General features: G+C 35.4%; 1 protein-coding gene and 1 long non-coding RNA gene across 4 annotated transcripts in view; one reads left to right on the forward strand and one right to left on the reverse strand.

Annotated features, from left to right (window-relative positions):
• GPAT3 (glycerol-3-phosphate acyltransferase 3) overlaps positions 1-13,199 on the reverse strand; it is an 81,737-nt gene that overhangs the window by 15,611 nt on the left and 52,927 nt on the right. For all 3 annotated transcript variants that reach the window (XM_028507598.2, XM_036027084.1, XM_036027080.1), the window contains exons 4-5: positions 3,202-3,472; positions 58-132 (exon numbers count right to left, since the gene is read on the reverse strand). In XM_028507598.2, coding sequence (XP_028363399.1) covers positions 58-132; positions 3,202-3,472 — 346 coding nt within the window. The remainder of the gene's footprint in view (positions 1-57; positions 133-3,201; positions 3,473-13,199) is intronic.
• On the forward strand, positions 3,479-4,122 carry LOC118500880. The gene is made up of 2 exons (XR_004903461.1): positions 3,479-3,853; positions 4,070-4,122. It is a non-coding gene; the product is annotated as an uncharacterized LOC118500880 (long non-coding RNA).

Raw genomic sequence — 13,199 nt, forward strand, 5'->3', positions numbered from 1 at the left:
GACACAGCTAAGAAAGGAACAATCCTATTTAATGCTGGGTGGAGGGACACAAGTTACCTGCTGTCTGGCAGCTGCCCAACCAGTGTAGTTCCAATCACCAACAAACTGATCCCAATGAAAGCCAGCATAACCCTGAAAAAGAGAAAAAAAAGGTAATTCAAACTTTTATTTTAATGCTAGAAATAAAGGAAAATAACTGTAAAATCCACAAATAATGAAATTATAAATAAGATGTGGGGCATCCACCCTATAGAATATGGTCAAGCTATTAAACAGAATTTGACAAATCTACAGATTCCAAAATGGAAGAATGATCCTTGGTACATCAAAAGCAAAAAAGCAAAATTTCAAAAATAATATACAGAGAATGTTACCATTTTCAAAATAACAGCAGGTATATAACTAGTCTACAGACATATAGATAAGGCCTGGAAATTGATTCACAAACTATCAAGTTCAATCTACATAATCATCAGAGGGTTAGGTGGGCTAAGTGAAGGAAATAAATTAAATGACTTGCCCTTCTGCTTTTCTGAATTAATTTTTAAATTATTCAGAATTATTTTAAATACATACATATTAACTTCCATAAGAAAAAAGTTTTATTGTATAAAAGAGTCATTTCAGGTTGAAAGTAGTCATCATTTTTTATTCAGGATAGTTTGATGTGGCATCATACATATGTAAAAGAAATACCTTGCAAAAGTCTAAAAATAACTTGTTTTTCCTGCGTTTTGCTAATGACAGGGGAGCAAAAGGGTACAAATCAGATTTTTCTCAAAGGAATTTAAAATTATAGCAAATGGCAAAAAAAATGTACTTAAAGGCCCTTTCATAATAAGAACTCCAAATTATATATTCCTTAATGCACATTTAACTGTTGTCCCTTTAAGGTTCAAGATAATTTGGAAGTTAGTAAACAAGATGACTGATGATACCTCTTACCACCACATAGACACTCTCTCATATTTGAAAAGAGTTTTTCATATGTTTCAATTACTTCAAAAAGAAAAAGTTATTTTTAGAAATGTAATAGAATTACTTAAAAAGAAAAGGTTTAAATTTATAATCTTTGAAAATAAATGGGCTTTCCTCATAAACACCTTATTAAGGTATTAAAGTCTTGGTTTAACACTTCTTGATACAGCAATTTGAAGGTCAAATTCAGTTTTCTTTAGTTGCCATATTTTCATGTGAGTCACTGATATTATAACTAAACTACTGTTTTAATTTCTCCATCAATTATGCAAAAGTTTTGAAATGTTTTGTCATCGTGCCCTAATGAGAATCACTTGTTCCTACACATTAAATTAGAAGGGATGATATTTTAAAATATTTAACAGTTGTGCTCAAAACTATTGAAGGTTTTTGTTTGCTAGATTAACAGACCAGAAAATTCAGTTTTCCAGTTTCAGTGAGCAAATAGGAGAGTTCTCTTAGAAAAGTATGAACCACAACCTGGCTTCTTTTTAAAGAGCTTTACAAAGCTGCAATTCACATATAAAATTCACCCATTTAAAATGTACGACCAGTAGGGGGGTTGTCTGGCATAATCACAGAGTTGTGAAACCACCAACACAATCTAGTTTAGCACAATCTGTGTTTTTCAATGCTCACTTTGTAGCAGCTCCTTCTCTCAAACACCATTCACAAAGCAATTCTTTAATAATGATGAGTATGTACTAAGAGTAGGAGTATTAATTCTGTCATTTCTCCCTGGTTTTGGGTGCTTACCACATTACAGGATTATCTTAAATCTGGTTTCTTTCCAAGAATCTTTTATGTCACTTACCTATTTTGTGAGCCCTACCGTAGTTTAAACTAGATAGTAAAATCAAACACCATTTGCTGGACACCCACAGCAGGTGAAAGCTAACCATCAAATGAGGAAATCTCAAGAAAAGTGTCATAAAATCCTCACCGTTCCCTCAGGTTTCCTTGGATATGGTGCCTGACCCACTGACCAAGTGGAGATGGAAGAGTGCATCTATATATTCAGCTTTACTGAAGTTTCATTTCTTTTTAAGAATAAAAACAATGAATGGGAACTCTAATTTAATAAACTGGAAACTTATAATAAATAAAAGCTTGAATATTTCCTTCCTGCATGCCAATGGGTAGTCTTGGGCATCCCCAGAGTACATGAACCCTGCTTTGGAAACCCTGGCTTAAGATTTAAGCAAAAGTATATATGAAACCCTGAATTTCACTTTGCTATTACAGCTGAAATGATTCCCAAAAGACATATCATGCCCTAATATCTAGCCACTGGCAACATGAGCATCAGAAAACAGAGTTTCTTAGAAATGTGCCTTTGCTTATATTTAAGCAATTTCTTCCTTTGTAATAAATCTAAGTGAGGCAAGTATAGGCCACCCTAGGGACGGTAAAGAGGTTTCAACTCATGTACCAATTTTGTTGGCTGGTAGCAACTGTGTGGAAAGCTCTACTAACAGAATGCCAAGGTCATGTCCAAGGGAAATGAGGCAAGACAATCAACAGCAATGTTTTGACCGGTACACATGCTTACCACCTGCCACCACCAGGCTAAACAAACCTGGGTGATTTGTGCATCACCCCAATGGCCAGTGTTGCCTCTTCTACTCTTATGTTCCACATTATGGTTCTAGGTGACTGAGCTTCAAGGTACCTCCTCATTGGGTGGCATTCAAACTTAGAACCAGAAGAGCCAGGTGCAGAAGTTTTAATAAGAAAAGTGAGTGATCATAAATGAATATGGATAGAACAAATTCACTCTTCTGCATGGCTCTCTTCCATGTGGTAACCAGTCTCAGGAATTTTTTCTCTCCTATGCAGCTATGAACCACTATGGAGCAGTAAAGAGAGACAATTATAGTTCTGTAGACACACAGGTGAGTATGAAACTATAAATCCTCTTCTTTTTCCTCACTTCCCTTTTCTATCCATCAAACCATCTATGACTGAAAGAGTAACGTGGATCCAGACTGATATATATTAGATTCTAGATACATCATACTTTCATTGCGGGGGGGGGGGGGGGGGGGATATGAAAGAAGAATAGATACTTAATACATGCCTATGGAGGTCACATTTGGTGGTATTTTTGTAGGTGAGAAGGATTAGTACCATAATACTCACGTGTGGCCATTACATACATGGTTTTAAAAGAAAGCTGAACCAATTCAATTATACCATCTAATTGCTGGGCAGGAGACATACCTCAGAGGTAGTAGGACACAGTAGCGTACTATGACGCCCAGCACCCACACCATGGTGAGTCGAAGACTGATGTACTGAAAATTTACATTGGTCCTTGTGAGGAGATTCCATGACACTAGCTCCTCTGAGGAGAATCTCTGGGTCACTTCATCTTCCACAATGGCTTCCAATCCTTTCTTGGAGAAATAAAATACATCGGACAGCTCAAAGTCCCTTCCTCGCAGACCCGAGAGCCCTTTTTCCATGGGTGATTCATCTCTTTGGATAATACCTTAAAAGAAAGTAACAGAACATGAGAAAATGGCATGGAACATACAAACTGACCAAAGGGTCTACTGGGTACAAGACAAGTAAGTACATTTAATGGGTAATGTGACAGATTTCAGAAATAAAAGGCAAGCACGTACAGTGGGGAAAGAGGTGAAATCACAGAATCTTCATGAAATGGCCCCTACCCAAGGATTTCAATTTGCTACAGAGGAATTTTGGTCCTTAATAACCCTCCTACTTATATTTCCTCCCTCACACCATTAGTGAAAGAACTCACAGAAAGAAACTCTCCCCAAGTACAGGTCTACACTGGGTAAAAACAAAGACTTCTGTTTTCCTCTGATAAAACCATAAAGCCAAAACCCAAGCAAAATGGCAAAAGGTAGATGTTTTTTTGTTTTGTTTTTTTTTTAAAGATTTTATTTACTTATTTTTAGAGAGGGAAGGGAGAAAGAGAGAGAGAAAGAAACATCAATGTGCGGTTGCTGGGGGTTATGGCCTGCAACCCAGGCATGTACCCTGGCTGGGAATCGAACCTGGGACACTTTGGTTCCCAGCCCGCGCTCAATCCACTGAGCTACGCCAGCCAGGGCAAAAGGTAGATGTTTTTAATAAGTAAAAATTATTGTATAAGAAAAACAGACTCCAATAAAAAAATAAGCAAAGTACATAACTGAATTCACAGAAACAATGTAGTTAATTAATATATAAAAATCTTTATTAGTAGTAATAAAAGAAATGTGAATTAGACTATTTATATTATCAAATCAGCAACACTTTTAGTGATAACTTTCAATAACAGAAATAATAAATGCAGGCACTCTCATACTCAATTTGTATGAGTATGAAACTGGTAGCAACTTTGTCAAAATCTGTTTGGCATGGAGACTAAAAATAGGTTTTTTAATTGTATTTTATTGTTTATGCTATTACAGTTGTCCCCACTTTTTCTCCTTTGCCCACCTAAAAACGGTTTTGCTGATAATTCAATAATTCTAATTCTGCCATAAGGAAATAATCAGAATTGTAGTCAAGAGTATTCACTGTAACATTTTCCATTATAATAGATCTAGACAATGAGATATAATGTATCTATTAATTAATACTTAATATTAAGTGAAAAAAAGCAGGATCTAAATCTATGAAATACACACACATTGAAAAAATGTTAAGAAGGACACATTAAGTAGTTATCTCTGGACAATAAGATTTTTCCTCCTTGTATTCTTATTGCATTTTCCATAAAGAAAATAATTCAAAGATTCTTCAAGTACCAGAAATTTGTAAAATGATATAAGCCTACTGCCACTCAGTTCTAACTACTAAAAATGAAAAATTGATGAGAAGGTCATTGACAAATAAAGAGTAGCTATATACTATTCACTTGTCCCTCTGAGGTGTGTCACAAAGAGGAAAACGTATTTCCTACATTAGAAAAGTCTTTTATTTGAAGGTGGAGATTAAGATGTTAAATTCCCTGAAAGAGACCCCCCTTCATTCTCTCATTTTCCGTTTTCCTAGGAAATCAATGAGGAAAGTGGAGAGTACGATATTATCAGTCTGCTGGAGAATTTGTACATAGATCCACAGAGGCAGCTGAGATGCATCAATTTTTCAAAGGGATAGCAGCATAATGCAGTGGAACAGAAAGTAACGAGCTCCTGGGGTCCAAAGTCAAGTGCTATTTAGGACAACAACCAGCTCTGTGACTGCAGCTAGTAATCACCTCACTTGGTATCTCCTTTATAGAATGGCAGGGTGGGGAGGGATTTTTAGTTTCCTTAGAGGGTTAATATTTCATGGTTTTACTTTTGGGTTTTTTTTGGGGGGGGGGTATTTGTTTTTGTCCACTTATAAAGCTAATATCTTCATCTTAAGAATTAGCACAATACGCTAAATTCTTGAAGGAGCATGAGATTATCTTTTTCAGGATTCAAATCTAGGTGGCTTAAACTCTCCCTACCATCTCTGAAAATCAGTATCAGAAAATGAACCAAGAGAGTGTCACTACTGAATTACCCTCTTGTTTTCAGGCACTGCAACAATGCAAAGTAGGTTACTCAATCCAACTAACTGGCCAAAATTTAGCACTGCAAGAGTTTCATTATTTAGCAATATATAGATTTCTTTAAAGTCTAGAAAAGGAGGGAAGAACAAGTAATTTAGCAAATCTCTCAGTGAAATACACTAGAGACAGTGGACAGCCCTTCTAAAAATAACCTTTTTCAGAGGGGCCAGAGATAAGAAGGCAAGTTCAAGGTACTGATCCAGCAGATCTGTAAAAAGAAGCCAGGCCCCTAGCCCCTATTCCCTTGATGTGCAATATTTTCTCTGCCCCCTGACCTACTTTATTCTATGTAACTCTGATAAAATATAATTCAATTTTCTATTTCCATGAAGCCTCTTTCAAAACTACGTGGGTAACTGTAATGCATCTAACTGACAAAGGATTAACTTTCAAAATATATTAAGACACACAAAAAAATAAGAAAAAGTCAAAGAACTCAGTAAAAATTTTAGCTAAAAATATGAAATGTCACAAAAACTGTAAGCCTTAATTAATGACTAAACATTTAAAAGATGTTCAACTTTCCTATAATTAGAGAAATGCAAACTAAAACCACAATTTTATGCCCATAAAGACTGATAAAACATATAGATTGAACAGCCCTGGCTGGTGTGGCTCAGGGGGATTGAGCACCAGTGTGCAAATCAAGAGATCACTGGTTCGATTCCCAGAGACGGCACATGCCCGGTTTGAGAGCATGTGAGAGGAAGCCAATTGATGTGTCTCCTGCACACTAATGTTTCTCTTTCTCCCTTCCTTCCTCTCTCTCTAAAAGTAAATAAAATTTAAAAGAAATTTTTTAAAGAATCAACCAATGAATGCATAAATAAGTGGAACAGTAAATTGATCTTTCTCTCTCTTCCTCTCTCTAAAATCAATAAATAAAAAAAACTTCAAAAAAAGTTATTCATAGCCAAAACCCAGCAATTACATCCCCAGGTACACTTCAGGAAGATTTCTGTTTAACAATTTCAAATATACATACAGGAACAAATTTAAAAGACACATGGACAAAAACTAGGGGGAGGGTGGTAATGGGAGGGAAGTGGGGAGGGATGGGTGGGTGGGCTGGAATGGGGGTAAAAGGGAGAAAACTGTACTTGAATAATGATTAAAATAAAAAGAAAAAAAATGTTCAAATACAGAAAAGGTGCAACAACAGTTCACTTCACCCAGAATTACTAATTGCCAATATTTTGACACATTTGTCTTATTGTTCTGTCTCCATAAGTTTTTATAAAAAGATAATTTTTTTCTGAACCATTTGAGAACAAATTGCAGACATCATATCCTTTATCCCCAAATATTTCAGCAGAGATATATTTGGACATAGAGCCTCACTTTATTTAACCACAGTATACTTATGAAAATCAGGAAAATGTGAGTAATTAACATTAATGCAATACTAGTAGTATATGATCTAGACACCGTATTCAAATTTTGACAATTGTCCCAGTAGTATCCTTCATAGGATTTTTTTTATCAGGTCCAGGATTCAACCCAGGACCATATGTTACATTTACAGGTCAAGTCTCTATAGTGTTGTATATGAAAAGATTCCTCAGACTTTAGTTTTCAAAAGCATTGACATTTTTAAATATTACAAACCATTTATTTTATGAATAGAATGTCTCTTAATTTCAATAATCTGATTTCTCTTCGTCATTAGATGCAGGCTGTATACACTTTTGGCAGAAATACTATGTAAGTATTTCTGAATGAATACTATGTAACAGGTTATGTCCTTCTCAGAGCATCACATCAGGAGGCACATTACAGCCAGTCCCATACTGGAGATGTTTAGTTTGATCACTTGGCTTAAGGTATCTAGTGCTTACCAGGTTTCACTACTGTAAAGTTATTATTTTTCCCTGATTGGTGTGGTTCAGTGGATTGAGTGCCGGCCTGTGAACCAAAGGGTCAGCAGTTCCATTCCCAGTCAGGGCACATGCCTGGGTTGCAGGCCAGGTCCCCAGTAGAGGGCACATGAGAGGCAACCACACATTGATGTTTCTCTCCCTCTCTTTCTCCCTCTTTTCCCCTCTCTCTAGAATGAATAAGTAAAATCTAAAAAAAAAAAAAAAAAAAAAAGAAAGAAGAAGCACTGTCATGGATAACATGAATGGATTCATTAAAATGATTATCATAATCTTAAAAAAGTATTTTTTCTCTTTTTGATTAATAAATACTTATTAACTATAACTATCTATAAAAGGAGGATACTTTGAGACTACAGAATTATCCTTCTCCTCAAATTTCATCCAGTGGTATTAGCACTACTGATGATTCTCACATGAATAAATTGGGACTATATGTCTTTTAAAATAGTACTTTCTCTCTCTTCTTACTTTCCCCATTTTTTTGGCATTCCACCCTAACAAAGATCTTTTCCATTATACTCTAGAGAAATTCTTATAAAATTGTGCACAAGTAGACATATATAAGAACATTTTGCTACATTGTTTGCAATGGCAAATAGTGAGATCAAGCTAAAGGTCCAATAGAGAAAGTTTATTTAGAAAGTCACAGAGGTAGTAGAAGTGAGCCACCTGGGCTGTGTAGGCTCAAAAAACAAGTTACAGAAGCAAAAGAAGGGCCCTTAGAGCTGAGGAGAGAGAAAGGTGAAGGTAACGTGCCTGGGGGGAAGAAAAGGGGGAGGGGGAAGGCACAGGCGTGAGAGTGGGTGCCACATTTACCAATTTAGATAATTTGTGAATACCAGAATGAAAACTCAGAATGATATATGAAAGGTGGTATTTTTATACAGCTTGAAAAATACAAAATAATAAATTCTATGTATTGTTTAAGGATACAAACATATATAAGGGAAGTATAAAATATGCATAAAAATAATAAATATGAAAATCAGAGTAGTAGTTTCATGGGTTGGTAGGGTAATGGAATCAGGGAGGGATACACAAGACAATTTGACTATTTCTATAAAGTTTTATTTATTAAAGCAGGTGGTAGGTATACATGTGCAATAACAACAACAACAAAAATGTTCCATTGAACTGACAGTTGTTCCTAAGAAGAAGACGGTCTCTCTTGTAAAAGACCTGGTACCAGCTTAAAAGCTCTCTTTTTTTTTTTTAAAGATTTTATTTATTTATTTTTAGAGAGAGAAGGAAGGGAGGGAGAGAGAGAGAGGGAAACATCAATGTGCGGTTGCTGGGGGTTATGGCCTGCAACCCAGGAATGTACCCTGGCTGGGAATCGAACCTGGGACACTTTGGTTCCCAGCCCATGCTCAATCCACTGAGCTACGCCAGCCAGGGCCCAGCTTAAAAGCTCTTTAATAAGGCATACAAAAATCTGAAAATTACAAAATTAAGTGCCAAAAGAAGCACCACTGAATTATGTAATGTTCTTTCCTTCCTGAAATATATTGACAATTGAAGGTCAGAATGACTGATTCACAGTAAGTATAAACTTCTGACAGACAAAATATTCAATTCAATGAACATATAACGGACACTCTCCATGTATCAGGCGTCAAAATACAGGTTAGAAAGAAACAGGAAATATTTCTCTTGGCACCAAAAAATGTTCAGAAGTGGACTGACAGTCTTCAAAATAGAGATATAAATAAATATATATTGGATTTAACTAGCACAGGCACAATTTTGATATTTTTACTGTCATTAAGGAAACTCAATTATTATTAATAATTTATCCCTGATCCTTCAGAGAAACTCACAGTTCTTAGATTGGTAAAACTCTGATTCTAGGAAGTATTTCCTTATTTCACAAGTCAGCTTTAAAAAGTAAAGCAATAAATGTTTGAACTTTGTCCTTATACCAAATGCTTTTGCCAACACGACAAGGTCCATGCTTGCATGTTAATAAAATCAGAACAATTACCTCTATCTAATTCAAGAGATTAACTGCACAAGCTGCCCAGTGCCCCTGTACCTTTAACTAGTCACTGGGACATAAATAATTCTAGCTATAAAAGGCCTGTTGGAAGGAATGGAGGCTGAAGTTAAAACCAACTCAAATATAGTTAACTCTAAAGTAGCTGAGTGAACTCTTAGAATAGCTAGCCATTTATAAATCATACTAGTTTTTCATCCTTCAGTTGTACAGCATGCTTTCTAAGTTAGCAGTTAGGGAAAGTCAGACCAACAGTGGATATAATAGGCTTATATACTAGGCTTATATACTAGGCTTATATATAATAGGCTTATATAATAGGCTTAATATACTTATATTAAGAAGTTGATCTTAACCTACCAATGTGCTATATTCCAAAAGTCAGAAGCTCAGAGTTCAAAACGCACTCTCTCATGGAAACTATTTGAGTTAGTCTGTTTGAGCTAGAATCCTATCCATGCATAAACCTTACTAACCCAAAACATAGATGATTATATGGTAGCAGTGCTGTGAACTAGAAGTCTTCCTCAACATTATTCCTATAAAGAATTTTTTAATTAAAGCTAATTTGGACTTAACAAAAATGTATTTCCTCATCCTGCATTGGGGAAACTTTCTAGGGTGGAGGATTCAATAAGTACTACTTCCTTTAAAAAAAAAAAGTTTACTTTACATTCCCCAAACCAATTATTAAGCAATTGGTCAGGGAAGAGTTCACCTGTCAGAGAACCTACCGTTGGTAGTGAGGTCCTTTTCCTGATATGAAGAACTCTATTGGGTTCTGGTCATTGTCAAGGAAGCCAGGCCTACATTCTTCCCTCCCAGGCCCCAATTTCCTTTCTGACTCATAAATGTGATTGGCCTTTTAAAAGAAGAGATACGTAAAGTAGCTGAATCCTGTAATGGGTAAATCACTGAAATAGGATTCGCAGATAGGGCCTACTTCCAATCTTTTTTAAAAAATTGTGATAAGAGCACTTAACATGAGATCTACCCTCTTCACAAATTTGTAAGTGGACATACAGCTCTGTTAATTGTGGGCAATACTGTATAGCAGGTCTCAAGCAAAACTTTTGAAAAGTTGAAGTATAACATACATAGGCAAGAATGTAAAACTATAAACATACAACTTGTTAAATTTTTCCAAAGTGCTGATGTACCTCTCATCTAAATCAAGAAATAGAACACACCAGTACCCCAGAAAGCTCCCCTAATGCCCCCTCTAGTCACTGCAGGATGACTTTATATGGGGTTGGCGAGTGGGACAGACCAGTGCTACTGGGATTAAAGAACAAATATTCAATGCCAAACTCAGGAAAGACAAGACCCATATTTAAACAATCACTTAGGTGTAATTCTAACAAGATAGGGCCACTAACAGATCCCTAAAACATGGCACCAATCTGTCCTCATTCGCCTCCAATTCATTAATCACTACACATTAAAACATCAACTACATAGTCATCTACTCTGCAGGTTTCTAGTATACTTTGTGCCACCTTTTACTGCAATAACTTAGCTGTATTACTGCAAGGCTAAGTTCTAGATGTACCATGTTCAAAAATTTCACTGGGCTATTAGTCAAGTTACAATATCCAGCACAACAATTAGGCAATTTAACTATACTTATGTCATAGTGACTCCTTTGTGTTCCTGATTACCACTGTTTTCCTTCCTAAGTACTTTTAAAAAACCTACTTTATTGTTATTAATATATTTTAAATGTATTAATGTGTGTTAACTATTTTAAGTGTGATAATGGTATCAGGGTTATATTTTTTAAAAAGTTAATTTTATTTTGAGATGCATACTGAAGTACTTCAAGTAATATCCAGAACTGGCTTTCAGATACTTCCATACAAGGCCTTACATTAACGTGAGAATATACTGTTTCTAATTGCTTATCCGTGTTCTTTAATTTTCTACATTGCTCACATACTGCATCTGTCATAAAAACTTTAGTTTAAAAAATATTTCCACAAAGGGAAAACTGAAAGAAAGGACACATAAAATAAATTCTTGTTGAATTTGGGTGATGGGTATAAGGGGATTAATTGTACTATTCTCTTTACTTTTTAAAAATGAATGCTATTTTTTAAAAAATCACTCATTTGAAAAGTTAATTTAGCTGGGAATCAGTTTTCTCACTAAAGGAAAAACTTTCATTCATACATTCACTCATTCAGTCAGTCAGTTAGCCAGACACTAAAATATAGGGGGCGGGGGGGGAAGGAGTTAAAGTAACTCAGGAGTTCTCAAGTATGGCTGCATATGAAAATATCTTTAGAATCCATAAAAATATAGATATCAGGGCCCAACTATTAAACTAAAATATCAACTACATTTTAAAATTTATATATTAAAGGGGAATATACATCAAAATATTAGGTCTTTTTTGGACAATAAGATTTCATATGAGTGATTTTTTAAATTTTCTTATTTATACTTCTGCAAAATCTAGTTTTTCAATAAAGTATATGTATTATATTGTATAGTAGGAAAAAAGTACTTAAAATGCTATTTTTAAACCAAAATGAGATACTACTACATACCCACCAGAATGGCTAAAATTAAAAAGACCAAAAACACCAAGTGTTGAAGAAGCTATGGAGCAACGGGATGGAATGTGTGTGAGACACTGTGCGAGAGTGTGCAGCCACTCTGGAATATCATTTAGCAGTATCTAATAAAGTTACACATACACATGCTTACCCTACAACCTGGCAATTCTACTCCAAGGTATGTACCCAAAAAAACAAATAAACAGGTTCCCAAGAATCTGTTCAACAATGGTCATAGCAGCTTTACTCCTAATGACTAGAAACTGAAAAGCAACCCAAATATCAACCAACATAATAATGGACAAACAAATTATGATATACTTGTAAAAGGAATACTCCAGAGCAATTTTTAAAAACTGATCAATTCATTTGACAATGTGAAGAAATCTCAAACATTGCACTGAGTGAAAAAAAAAGATACAAAAAAGCACATGTTGTATGATTCCATTTGTGTGAATTTCTAAGACAGGAAAAACTAACTGATCATGACACAAATCGGACCAGAAGTTTTAACAGAGAACATGAGATATGTGATGCACACAGGGCAGGGGCTTGAGAGAACTTTGAGATTGTAGATACATTCCTTAGCTGGATCTGGGTGGTAGTCACATAGATCCAAAAATATGCAAAAATTCATGTAGCTGAACACTTGATATTTGTGTATTTTAATGTATATAATTATGCCTCAATTCTTTAAAAATTAGAAAAATGTTACTTTTTCAGCCTCCCCAATTTTTAGCTAAAATCTCAATTACAGGCTTTAGACAATCATTCCTATCCTTCCACTACATAGGAAGAATAGTTTTAAATCCTCCTTCCTAAACTAGAAGGTAGCTGACATTTACTAAATGTTCCTGAGGCCAGGCTGTGTGCTAAGCCCTTAACACCATATACTTATGTAATCCCCATTATCTTATGAGGTACTTATCTATATCACATTTTACAGATGAGGAAGCTGAGGCTCAAGGTTGAGTAATTTGCCTGGGACCACAAAGAAAATAAACAACAGAGCCAGGATTTGAAACCAAGTCTGTCTGTGACTCCAAAACTAAATTCTTCCTCATTTCCTAAGCCTTAAATTCCCTGTCACTATGTCCAACACTTGCCCTTTGACAAACCCCAAATATGGAAGATCTTTCCCTTCCATTAGACATCAGCCCCCATTCTTCCTTGCTAAATAGAAAGTTCTGCATAGCAGTTCTTTCTAGTGTTTCTCCTACCTC

This window comes from Phyllostomus discolor, chromosome 1, assembly GCF_004126475.2.
Source record: "Phyllostomus discolor isolate MPI-MPIP mPhyDis1 chromosome 1, mPhyDis1.pri.v3, whole genome shotgun sequence".
In the NCBI taxonomy this organism is placed as follows: domain Eukaryota; kingdom Metazoa; phylum Chordata; class Mammalia; order Chiroptera; family Phyllostomidae; genus Phyllostomus; species Phyllostomus discolor.